We start from the raw sequence: 11,835 nt of genomic DNA, 5'->3' as shown, positions 1-11,835 counted from the left end.
AATTTTTTGCGATTTGTTTTTTTCCTGAGAATGTTACTTCATTGGAAATTTTATAACGAATTTAACGATTGGATTTTTGATTTGTTAGACCTCATTGCGAGAGTGTCTCTGCTAAGACAGCCATCCCTGTTTGGGAGTGTAATTGTTTTAAATGTATGGCACTAGTGGGTTTCTCATGCCTTAGTGCGTTAGTCAAGACATGAACCATCAAATACTATTAATATCCGATAGTTGCAAGAAAACATAGATGTTGTGCGGAAATATCGATATTATTAAATGAACATCGAGTTTTTTTCCAGCTCTAGTTTTGTGATTGTGTCAAAATAAAATACAGGGTTTTTTGTTGCATTTGCAATTAAATCCGATAATATCTGGCATCAGGCGTGGAGTTATGCGCGAGACGTCGTCGAAAGCGAGCAGCCAGCCGAGCGGCCACACGTGTATGTGTTTCAAAGGCGGTGCGTGCGCCAACTCCGCCAAAAAGCGTACTACTTTTAACCTTAGTTGACATTGAAATGTACCCGCTTAGTGTTGTTGGATGTCCACGATGGTGCGTGTGTGTGGCTGTGCTGTGCGGCGTCTGTGTGCCCGAGTGTGAGTGTGTGTGTGTGTGTGTGTGATTGCAAAGGAGGATGGGAAAACGAGAGCAAACCAAAAACAAAAAATAACCTGCTGCACATTGTTTGATTGTATGTGTCGGAGAGTGTGAAAACAGAAGCAAGACAACTGCAAAACAATAACAACACCAGCAATAAGAAGTAGCGGTGATAAGAACAATAACAAAAATGCGTGCGTTACAAAAATACAAACAAAACAAACCGTTGTAGTTGTGTAATCATTCATAACACATACACACACTTGTGTATCAGTGAATGCTAATTCTATTATTTTTGATTTAATTTTTGCCTGTTATTTCACAAATCGATCTCTGTTGTAGTTGGCATTCGTTATTAATTAAATCAGCCGCCAACAGCTGAGCGAGCGAAAGAGAGAGAGAGCGAGATAGTTAACCGATACAGGCCACTTCCACTTCCAACCGGAGCAGCGCAGTCGGCGGCACCAGCGCAGCAGCAGCGCAGTCGACGTCACTTGGTAATTAAAAGGAAAGACTGAACCAAACCAAAACCAAAAAGAACGAAAGTCGCAAAGTGGGAAAGTCGCAAAGTCGGAGAGTCGCAGTCGCTGAGATTCACTCGTGTCGCACGTCCGTTCGTTCCCACATTGTCGTTATAAAAATAGCAACGCCTTAAACGATCGCATCAACCTCATCATCAACAGTCCACCTCCCGCCTCCTCAGTCGCCGCATCTCATCATCATCTTCATTGGCCAGCCGCAGAGTAACTGATCTTGATTGCGATCATCATATAATCCTTTACTAATCCACTGCTTCCTCCCATCTCTCCTCCGCCCAATAGATTACCCCTTGCTGATTCAGCAGCGCCGGCAAGATTTCACTGGATCTAATGGCCAAGGACGAGGAGGATGACCTGCTGCCCGACAAGGATGCGGCCAAGGGCTTCTATGCTAAATACGAGCCAAAGGAGATTTTGGGCAGGTGAGAGATTTGTTCGTTAAATTGCAAGAATTTTACTTCTTAGGGATGACTGTAATTTTACCGTTAATAACCCTAATATCCTGTAAAATGGGAAAATTAAAAAAAAAACATTTTTTTTTAAAACAAAATCTATTAACTTATTTGAATATTAAAACATGTTTTCCCTTCAAAAGATTTATATCAACATATGAAGAACAGAAATTTGTTTGATATATCCAAACTAAATGATGTCTCCCGCATCCCTAACAATTGATACGATATCGACAAACGATCTTTTTATGCCATACCTGCCCCTTACTGCTAAGCTTGCATTAATGCCGGCTTTGTTTATGGCTCTGCAGTTTGGCTTAATGGTGCCAAATGAGTCAACCTCCTCCAGTTCTTCACTTTGGAGCAATGGCATGGGTTTTGAAGCGGCGCCCGTCTGTCGGCTACTCCTCCACCTCCTACTCCTCCCCTGAGATCAGCATTTGTTAAGCAAATAACAGAGACTAAGCGAAAACAAGGGCTAATTACATATTACAATTGAAGCGATTAGAGATTAGATAAATTCCCGATCATGCCAAAGTCAAGTGCAGCTTATCTCAACCTAATGTTTGTCTTACAGGGGCATCAGTTCGACCGTTAGGCGGTGCATCGAGAAGGAGACGGGCAAGGAGTTCGCCGCCAAGATCATCGACCTGGGCGCCACCACGGAGGCGGGTGAGACGAATCCATATCACATGCTCGAAGCAACCAGACAAGAAATCTCAATACTGCGCCAGGTCATGGGGCATCCCTACATAAGTAAGTCCTTTTCTGGCATTTACAGAATCTATTTTTAACCATTTTTTTCTTACCACAGTTGATCTGCAGGACGTGTTTGAGTCAGATGCATTTGTTTTCCTCGTATTTGAGCTTTGTCCTAAGGGCGAGCTCTTCGACTATCTGACCTCTGTGGTGACGCTCTCCGAAAAGAAGACGCGCACCATCATGCGACAGATCTTTGAGGGCGTCGAGTATATACACGCCAAGAACATCGTCCATCGCGACCTCAAGCCCGAGAACATCTTGCTCGACGAGAACCACAACGTGAAGATCACGGACTTTGGCTTTGCCAGGCAGCTGCAGGAGAGCGAGAAACTCACAGGTGATTAATAGGCACATTCTGCGGGATTTTATACAGTATGTTTACTTTATTTTCCCTTCAGATCTGTGTGGAACGCCGGGCTATTTGGCGCCGGAAACGCTTAAGTGCAACATGTTCGAAGGATCCCCCGGATACTCCCAGGAAGTGGACATGTAAGAACAATAAAATCTTTTTTTTTTATCAGTACATTCCTAAGTAGATATCCCAATTTTTCGTGCACATAAATCGAAAGACTTGTTCAGTCATTTCAAAATATAAAAATTAATTATTTAAAATTCAATGAAGTAAAAGTGTAGTAACTGCAAAATATTAATTCGACCAGCAAAACACAATTTTTTGTCATATTCTTTCGTTGTGATCACATTAATTATAAAAGAACCTAAACTTTCCCATTAAAATAAGAGAAATTTGCTGATAGTTGTTTATACATTACTTTTGATAGTGTTATTCGCCAAGCGAATTGTTTTGATCTTGAGGTGTGCATTTTGATGAATGAGTCACAGGCAAATGAGCAAAAAGTCATAACGATCTGAAACCTGATCAGTTCCGATACCGTCGTCTATTTTTCTTTGGTTCAGCAATAAGTATGGCTTTTTGTTTATTGGGCTGTTCAACGTTTCCCACTGGTATCTTCGTTACTTAGGTTCAGCAAAAATTATTGACACCTTTTACTCATTTTATTTGCAGATGGGCCTGTGGCGTGATTATGTTCACGCTGCTCGTTGGTTGTCCGCCTTTCTGGCACCGCAAACAGATGGTCATGCTGCGGAATATCATGGAGGGCAAATACAGCTTCACCTCGCCTGAGTGGGCTGATATTTCAGGTTGGTCCTTTGATATAAATCTAAACGATACATATATGCTTATTTCCCCCGATTAATTTCAGAGGATCCCAAGGATCTGATACGTAAATGTCTAGTCGTTGATCCTGCGCAACGTATCACCGTCACGGAAGTATTAAGACATCCATTCTTCAACCAAATGGTAAGTGCTGGAATTGCTGGCCGCCGCCGAACCCCAAAAAACACCAGTACAACCGCCTGTACAAAACAAAAATCAGACCAATTAGCCACCAGGAATGAGGTCCGCCTCCGAGTCGCCTTTTGTGTTTGGGCTGCAGTTTTTAGATTTCGGGCTCCCATCCCTGTATATAGATTCTAGATCTCGAGTCGAGGGCTTTAAACTCTTGAGGGGATATTCTACATATAACCCCACCCAACCACCTGGCCCTGCAAATGTCTCTAAACACAAAATACACCTAAAAACACACTCTGATGGAAAGAACACACCTGTGACTCACAATCCACTCACAACAGCCTATTAACTGCTTCTTCTTACTGTTACCTTCTAAAATTACGATTATGATTTACGATTTGGTTAGGGTAGCAGCCTAACCCCCCGTAGTTTAGTCCAACTGTCAGATCTATGTCCTGACAGGGTCTGTCATAAGTTTGGTTCCCCCAAATCAAATCACCCGGGCTCTTAAGCAGCACTCCTCGTTTTGTTAATAGTGTTTTGTGCGTTTACTTTACTTTTACGATTACTATTTATTATACCAACCATTTTCTCTCTTCTTTTCCTTACATATAAACGATATATCAAATCAAATCGATTACAATTAATTTTAAACGAACCAAAACGAACGATAACAAACACACACTATCGATAGCTGTTCGAGCAAAACATTGATGGCCTCAAGCGCAGCCTGTCGACCAAGTCCCGACGAATGAGTCGCATCACTGAGATCGCACTGGTAACGAACTCTTCCCGGACTAACCCTCTCTATCTTTATCTCTCTGTGCTGTGTGTCTCCGTATCCATTTATCGGAGCTGTAATCGCTGTAATAACGATAATCCCGATAACAAAACAATCGGGTCGGCAGTCCCCAACTCATGACCATGCAATCCTGCCGACCCAACATTCGTGTCTGTGTTCCGTTGCATCTGATCTGTTGCATTCTGTTCTGTTTCGTTCTGTGCCGATCTAATATAACCCAGCTAAACTGTACATCATAGTGCATATCAATTGTATACTATATATAAATAAACCGGTCAGGTCATGTGCCAGCATAATAACTTCTAACCGCCAGAAGCAAACAAATAACAAAATGAAAACGTACCTGATTTGCTTCGTTTTTTGCATCTGATTTGTTTTGCTTGTCGATGGCGCGATGCCCCACGATGATAACCAATCCCCTCTAATCCGTTGTACTCGATGTTGTTGTCGAACTTGTGCTCCATGTGTGTTTTTTGTACAATTCAACCGATTGCCCCCGATAACTAAAACCGTTAACACACTTGTGCAGCTCTGTGCTCGCCATTCTATTCATACGCTGTTAAGTTAATATCTGTGTCTGCATGCCAACCAAAAGAAGAAATCCAGCAGGGTTCCCTTACCCCAGACCCAACCTTTCCGAAATCCCCATATCCTATGCCCATTTTGAGTCACTGCATGTGTACGTGCATTAACCATTAGCCAGTGAGAGGGAAAAGAACCAGGCAGTGAGATTTAAGGATGGTGCACCCATACCTTGAATTAAATATTTACATTTTGGAAGCCTTTTTTGGCAAATGTTCTTTTTTAAATCTTTATGAAAATATGCAAGTACCTTAGCAAAACTAAAAGCCCTATTAACTTAAAAAGTGTAAGTGTAAATTTCGTCAAAAAAAACTTAAAAAACCAAAATATAAATAAAAACTCAACCTAAGGGTCAGTTTTTTTTTTAAGTGTTCAGTAATTTTGAAATGCCAGCTGAAGGAATCCTCTCATATTGAACAATCTTTCAAAATAAAATTCAAGGTACGGGTGTACTCCAAATACGAATCCCAACCAAGGTGCATATAATTATGAAGTGTGAAGGAACGACTAGTCGACTAGGATGTATTCTTTAAGTCAGTTGTATAGACTGTAAGTTGAGACTACCGTAGGTAATCTGTATTTAAGTATAAGTACGCCCTGATTCACCTCCTTTGATTTATCACCCATGACTGATAACATTTTAATTTCTTCCGCGCCCACTCTGCTGCTGCCTCTGCCCTTGCCTCTCTGCCAACCATCCTCCCCCCGTTTTTGTTTGTTAACTGTGGTGCGAAAATCAGGTGTTGATGGGTGACCGACGGCATCAGCCCCCGCCCATCTTGGCCGCCCACTCGAGCCGGTACCACCTCCTCGCCTCCGAGACGTCATCGTACCGCTTTGGGCAGCTGAACAGCAGCGCAGGCTACCTGTACTGTGCGCCACAGAGCTCCTACTCGTCAAACCGAATGCGCGACGGTCCGCTGGATGATGCAGCTGTTGCCTCCTGCCACGCCGGCTCCTCCTCCTCCTCCTCGGGCTTGGGCATGGACCTGGCGTCCTCCTCCTCCGTCTCAGCCTCCTCCCACAAAACGCTTACGGCGACGGTCTACTATCAGCAGCAACCGCAGCAGCAGCAATCGCAATTGCAGCAGCAACAGTATCAGGAACAACAGACGACGCTGCCGGTGCAATTGCATCCACAATTGCAGCCAGGTGGCGATGGCGGTGGCAAGCAATCGGTGTATGCACCTCCTACAGTGCAGGCAGGTTTTCCTTTGATTTTCTTTGCTTTCCCATCACAAATGGCCCAACGGGCGATGGCAGAAATCGCTAGGGAAACGAAAAATTGCATACCAAAGACCTGGACGAATAAGACTTGCATTAATGACTACTATTTAATACTTGTCACCTAAGAATTTATTTTTAAAATTACAATGATGATTGAATCTTATTTATTTTTAACTATTATTTTCATTTAAAAATATTAGAAGCTTATCAAATTATCTAATGAAAATTAACTGGAATATTTGTTTAAAGATTTCGTTTCCCTTTATTTGTAAATTTACAACAGCATATGTTTTCGTAAGGCATTTTTCGTTCTTTAGCGTTTTTTGGCAACCGCGTGGGTTTTACTTCTTATTTAGACGCCACACGTATTATTACCGATTAATTTCTAGCGCTTTTAGTTGATTCGATTCAGTCCACTCCATAAATCATAAGAGACAAGCTGCACTCGATTCAACTCCATTGTATCACTTACCCACCTTCATCCTTCTCACTCACTCACTCACTCACCCTCGCATTATACTGTTCGGCTATCTCTCTCTAAGATGTTTGATCCGATGGATCGTAATATCGGCCGATCGGTCAGCCGCTGCTTACTACCCATCCGCCTACTATTTAGTCTAAGATTGAAAGTACCTACCTCTACTGCATTATACTATTACTATTATTGTATTTTCTTATAGCTGACAATTAGTCATATCATAGCGAGTAAACACTATGTTTGTATTATATGCACCTTTCTCTAGTACATATCTCTCGGGTGAACTGGATGATATTTACAAGAACTGTATGTAGTTGACTTGCTTCTGCCGTATACCTCTGTGTAGCCATAGCAATAGTCCTAGATGTAGTCGTGAACGGTGTCATCTGTTACTAATCTTAAATCGCCAAAAACGCCTCTTAGTGTCTCTCATTTCTCTCTGTGCCTTGTGAAGGAAGCCAGATTAGTAATATAAGCTAACTTGCATGCTAGTCTTAATTATGATTAACCATACATAGCACATAGCATAGTGTATATACACCCAAAAAAATACGATTGATGTTTTCTAATTTGTAACGAATTAGGTGTTAGGTCTAAATTTTTAGTGAAAACTATCACTTCTCAGCTTAGCCTATCAATTGGATCATTCAATTTATTAGTTGAAAAGATTGCCTTACTGGGATTTAATATTTTTTGGGTGCATATACTGCCCATCTATAATCGTATATATTATGAAATAACGCCTAAATCGATTCACTGACGGATTATTTTGTTTAATTTCTCCTCTGTTGATGATGTTATACACGTTTTGTTTGTGTGTCATGTTCTCTATATTGTCAGAGTCTCAACGCCCTTATAAGATGTGTGTCTATAAGTCGGTGTTGTGGAGACTCCCTTGTGAGTAAACCAAGTCAAACTGAGATAGATTTGCATACAGTATTATATCCATCCATCCAACCACGCCCACTCCGCATACCTTAATACTCGTCACTGTATATCTGTTTATCTGCATAATGCCACACATATGAATCGTGCCAGTTTTATGGTAATCCGTAAATAGCGTCAATGTTGTGGTTCACTCGAAAATGTTTCTTTGACTGTAATTACTCCTCTAATCCCTTAACCCTAACCTCTGACCTTTCGTTTGCTTCCGGCTATGGCTTTTTCTTTGTCTTCTGTTAAAACGTCTGCTTGGCCCACCATCTCCACACTCATCCGATAAAGTAAATAATACTACCAAATAACACTCACCCATCGAAACACTGACCCCGGAGTTTTATGCTCCACTAACAATAACACTGAATCTAACACTGGGCACTCGAAACATATCGCTGACCCCGATCCGTGTTGTTTTTGTCCGAAGGAGTAACCATTAACCATTAACTTTTAATCCGTCAACTGCTAACCCCAAAACGAATTAACCCCCGAATTTAACCAATGGCGTGTGCACCTCTAACCAAACACAAAGCCAAAAGAGATCGATCCGCAATGCGCGAGTTGATGTCCCGAAAATGCAAGTCCTAATCCAGCCCTTCCCGTCTCTCATGTTTAGCTGCGCAAACAAAGTCGCTTCAACGCGCGCAAAAAGTTCCAATTCGCCATACTCGTGATACGAGCCGTCATCCGAATACGGCGCTTGCGCTACACCGCCGAGCCGCTGCACGTTGAGGAGGCCATCCGGGATCCGTATCGCGTCAAAGTTCTGCGCAAGGTGAGTAATTGTTTCAAAAACGAATCCCTAAACTGCGCTTAGAATAATAGCTCTAAAGATTTCATCAAAGAACTAATAGATTGTACTAAGAGTCCATCCTGAAAATCGAATCATTATTTGTAGGTTTCTAAATGGGTAAACCAAATATACTTCTTTAGATGAAATTCCCAAATTTATAGCACAATAAAGTAGACAATTTTGTTTAGTTTTTAGAGAGATTTATTCCTTTTGTTTATCAATATCTTTCATAGTTTAAGATATTTTTGTATGAAATTATAAATAACAATTATTTTTGGTTTATTTACTAACTAATTCTTGTTATAACTGCAAAGATATAAGAACAGCTGCTTTCCGAAGTTAATTTTAACGCATTTTTTACTGATATTTTAATGATAATCGATTTCTTTATATAATATATCAAGAAAAGAGAACTTAAAGAGCTATTATTCTGTATGTATTTGAATATAAACTAACTCCCATTTAATTGCAGGTCATCGATGGCTGTGCCTTCCGTGTCTACGGGCACTGGGTTAAGAAGGGCGAGGGCCAGAACCGCGCCGCCCTCTTCGAGAATACTCCACGCACCGAGCTGCACGCGCTCTACATCAACAATCTCAGCCGATAGGAGGCGGCCGGGCTACGGGGCGTGGTCGCTGAGATACATAAGCACACACAAAACACACAAAAACACAAGCAAAAACCAACCAAGCAACCAACAAACAAACGAATTAGCTAAAGTTACTAAGAAAAACAGGAAATTGCAATTGCAAAGGAGAGACACCAAAAAGGATTCAACCGTTCGGCTGGCTGCGATTCGAATTCGCCTCGTTCTGCGTTTGGGAGATTGTGCGCTTCGAGAAGACCCCAAACAAACTAGAGAACACACACTTGCAGGTGTAAATATGCATAGTTATATTACCTCTCTGCCTTTTTCGTCCTTGTGATTTTGTTTAATACTTTTTATTTGGTTTAATTATTTTTTTTTCATATGCCAGCCATTTAGTGTAATGAGTTAGTGTAGAGTTGCAACGGGCGGCAAGCTATACCCATGTTCAGTGATGTATTGCCCGACGCCAGAACGAGCCGAATCGGATATAGATATAGGTAGAGCCGCGGACAGGTCCTTGCCTCATTATCCAAGCCCAATTACACCCCCACAAGCAAGCGTACATGCATATGTATTTTCTGTTAATGATTCTATTAAATTATTTAATTGTATTGCTAAGCGTTTACATTTTAATTGTTATGTTGTAGTATACACAATAAATAAAACAAAAACAAACAAAAAAAAAAGGATAACCACTATCCATTGGTTAGCACTTAACTATCAACACTCGAGTAACGATAGCTTTAGATGTGCTTGGTGCAATCGTAGGCTCGCTCGCAGCACTCGGGATAGTTGCGGTTGGTGTTGACGAAGTCGCGCTGCTTGCATCCCTTTGGCGGAGCAACGGCCGTACAGGTCCTGATGGTTACCATTCCACCTTCATGGCACTCGACACCTGCACATGGGTGATTGGGCTGCTTGCCCTTCTGTCCGGGCGACATGATCGTGTTCGAGTCCAGCACACACTTGCCGGGATGATCTGGAAACACAAAGGTAAATGGATCATACATATATAACTGTTTTGTGTATCAAAGCAATCGTTGCACATCCCTGAATAAGATATTTTTCTAACAGGGGGAACTAATTTGTACTTTATTGATTGCGTTATACCGTTCAAATATATATTTTGAAGATTATTATTTTTAAAATCGATTTTCAAATAGAAATTAACTATTAAATTAATTATTAACAACAAATGTTAATAAGAATATTCTTATAATAAATAAGCTTGAAAGAGTATGTCTTGGAGGCTTAAGATCATCAAGTCAATTAATAAAATTTACATTACAAATGATTAGATTATTGTTTTAGAATAAATATTTTTTTTTTAAGTTTATAAGAGTATTCCTAGAGCGTTGTGGAAAAATGCAAAATCGGTAATCATAATGAAATTCTTGTTTAAAGGATAAATAGCACGACCAAAAGTTTTTATGAACTTGGGTAACTTACCGGGATTGGTCAGGTGAACCTTGGCAACGGCAGCCTGGGCGCCTTGGTCTCCCAGGATAATGGCAAGGCAGACGAAAAGGACGGCGACGACGGTGAAGTGCGACATTCTGTTTTGATGATGTGTTTTGTACTGGTAATCTCCCGAAACTCTGGGTGCGATGATGTTATCAACTGGGCTGCTGGTCGGCAAGTGCTGTTGTCTAAGCCCCGGGCACAATGTTTTATACGCAGCCTGGGGTGACAGAAGCCGGGTTATCAGAAGCCAAAGCCCCGGAATGAGGCGGCTTATCCGCTTCAGCTGCCAACGACTGCGACTTGACCTTGTCCAACGATCGCGGCGAGCTCCTTTTTCCGATTCCCCGGTTCTCCGGCTCATATTGCCGGTTCAGCTGCCTGTTTGACCGCTTTTTTTAGTATTATTATTTTTTTTACTTCCCTGCGGTTCATTGAGTACTTAATTATAATTACCCATACACAGATATACCTTTAATTTATTTATGCACAAGCACACAAACACGCGTGCGCCATATATTTGTTATTGTTTTTTTGTTGTCGGTGGGGGAAGCTTATCACGTTTCTTATTTTTTTTTCGATTTTCTGGCGCCCGTTTTGGCTTGTTTTTTTGGGAATTTTCTCGTTTTGGTGTGGAATTCCTGCGGCTTTCGAGGTGCTCCAGCGAGTTGACTTGACTCATCGCGAGGGCACGCAACGTCAATTTGCACTTTCACCGGCGCCGCAGGGTTTTTGAACCGCCAAAAACCCATCATAAAAAACATGTACTAAATTATTCAAAATTCATACATTTTATTAATTAATGCCCAGTCATACATACCCATGTTAAAGGGTCGTCAGCACATCTAAATGTAAGTGCAAAGCAATGCCATTCCGCGAAAACGAATTTGCCTAATGTTATAATAGATTAACGAACTTAAGATGTGACAAATAGACTTGGTAACAAATGAGAGAAAAATAACAATTTATTAATCCTTATAAAATGTTTTTCAATATGCACACAAAATTTGACTACTTAATATTAGTCTTACTTAATTTTAACGGTATATAATTATATTAAAAATGTGAATCAAATTTCTTGATTGCTTGAATTTGTGAAATAAAAGCTGTAAAACATTTTGTTCTCAAAAGAATCTGAATAAAAACGGAATAGAAACTATTTTAAAAATAAAATTTTTGTCTAAGTTTTTTAATGGGTCACGCAAAAAAGTCGAAATATAATAAAAAAATTATAGTTTTCGATGAGGTAAGACATTCCTTTTTGGGATTATAATAATCAATTTAAGGACCTGGGAATTTTAATATTA

The 11,835-nt window shown here is 40.8% G+C and overlaps 2 protein-coding genes across 8 annotated transcripts; one reads left to right on the top strand and one right to left on the bottom strand.

Moving 5' to 3' along the window:
- The first annotated feature begins 291 nt into the window (after positions 1-291).
- On the top strand, positions 292-9,678 carry LOC108041105 (phosphorylase b kinase gamma catalytic chain, skeletal muscle/heart isoform). Of its 7 annotated transcripts, XR_001769109.2 has the most exons (12): positions 293-440; positions 938-1,338; positions 1,417-1,556; positions 2,164-2,342; positions 2,401-2,685; positions 2,747-2,837; positions 3,373-3,509; positions 3,572-3,669; positions 5,785-6,246; positions 8,302-8,460; positions 8,951-9,354; positions 9,456-9,678. XR_001769109.2 is itself a non-coding variant. In XM_017118904.2 (11 exons), exons 3-11 carry the CDS (start codon positions 1,465-1,467, stop codon positions 9,083-9,085), a joined length of 1,638 nt encoding a protein of 545 aa, XP_016974393.1. In that variant the 5' UTR covers positions 293-440; positions 938-1,092; positions 1,417-1,464; the 3' UTR covers positions 9,086-9,678. The 7 variants fall into 7 exon arrangements, 6 of the variants coding, with proteins under 6 accessions (XP_016974395.1, XP_016974393.1, XP_016974394.1 ...); XM_017118904.2 differs by having other exon boundaries at positions 938-1,092; positions 8,951-9,678; XM_017118905.2 differs by having other exon boundaries at positions 938-1,204; positions 8,951-9,678.
- LOC108041107 lies at positions 9,638-10,722 on the bottom strand. The gene is made up of 2 exons (XM_017118909.2): positions 10,517-10,722; positions 9,638-10,046 (listed from the first exon to the last, which is right to left on the bottom strand). Exons 1-2 carry the CDS (start codon positions 10,620-10,622, stop codon positions 9,811-9,813), a joined length of 342 nt encoding a protein of 113 aa, XP_016974398.1. The 5' UTR covers positions 10,623-10,722; the 3' UTR covers positions 9,638-9,810.
- Between the last annotated feature and the right edge of the window lie 1,113 nt (positions 10,723-11,835).

The sequence above is a fragment of the Drosophila rhopaloa genome, unplaced genomic scaffold (genome assembly GCF_018152115.1).
Source record: "Drosophila rhopaloa isolate 14029-0021.01 unplaced genomic scaffold, ASM1815211v1 contig_3, whole genome shotgun sequence".
Taxonomy (NCBI): Eukaryota; Metazoa; Arthropoda; class Insecta; order Diptera; family Drosophilidae; genus Drosophila; species Drosophila rhopaloa.
Note: the sequence above shows the minus strand (reverse complement) of the source record. Positions and strands in the feature narration are given on the sequence as shown.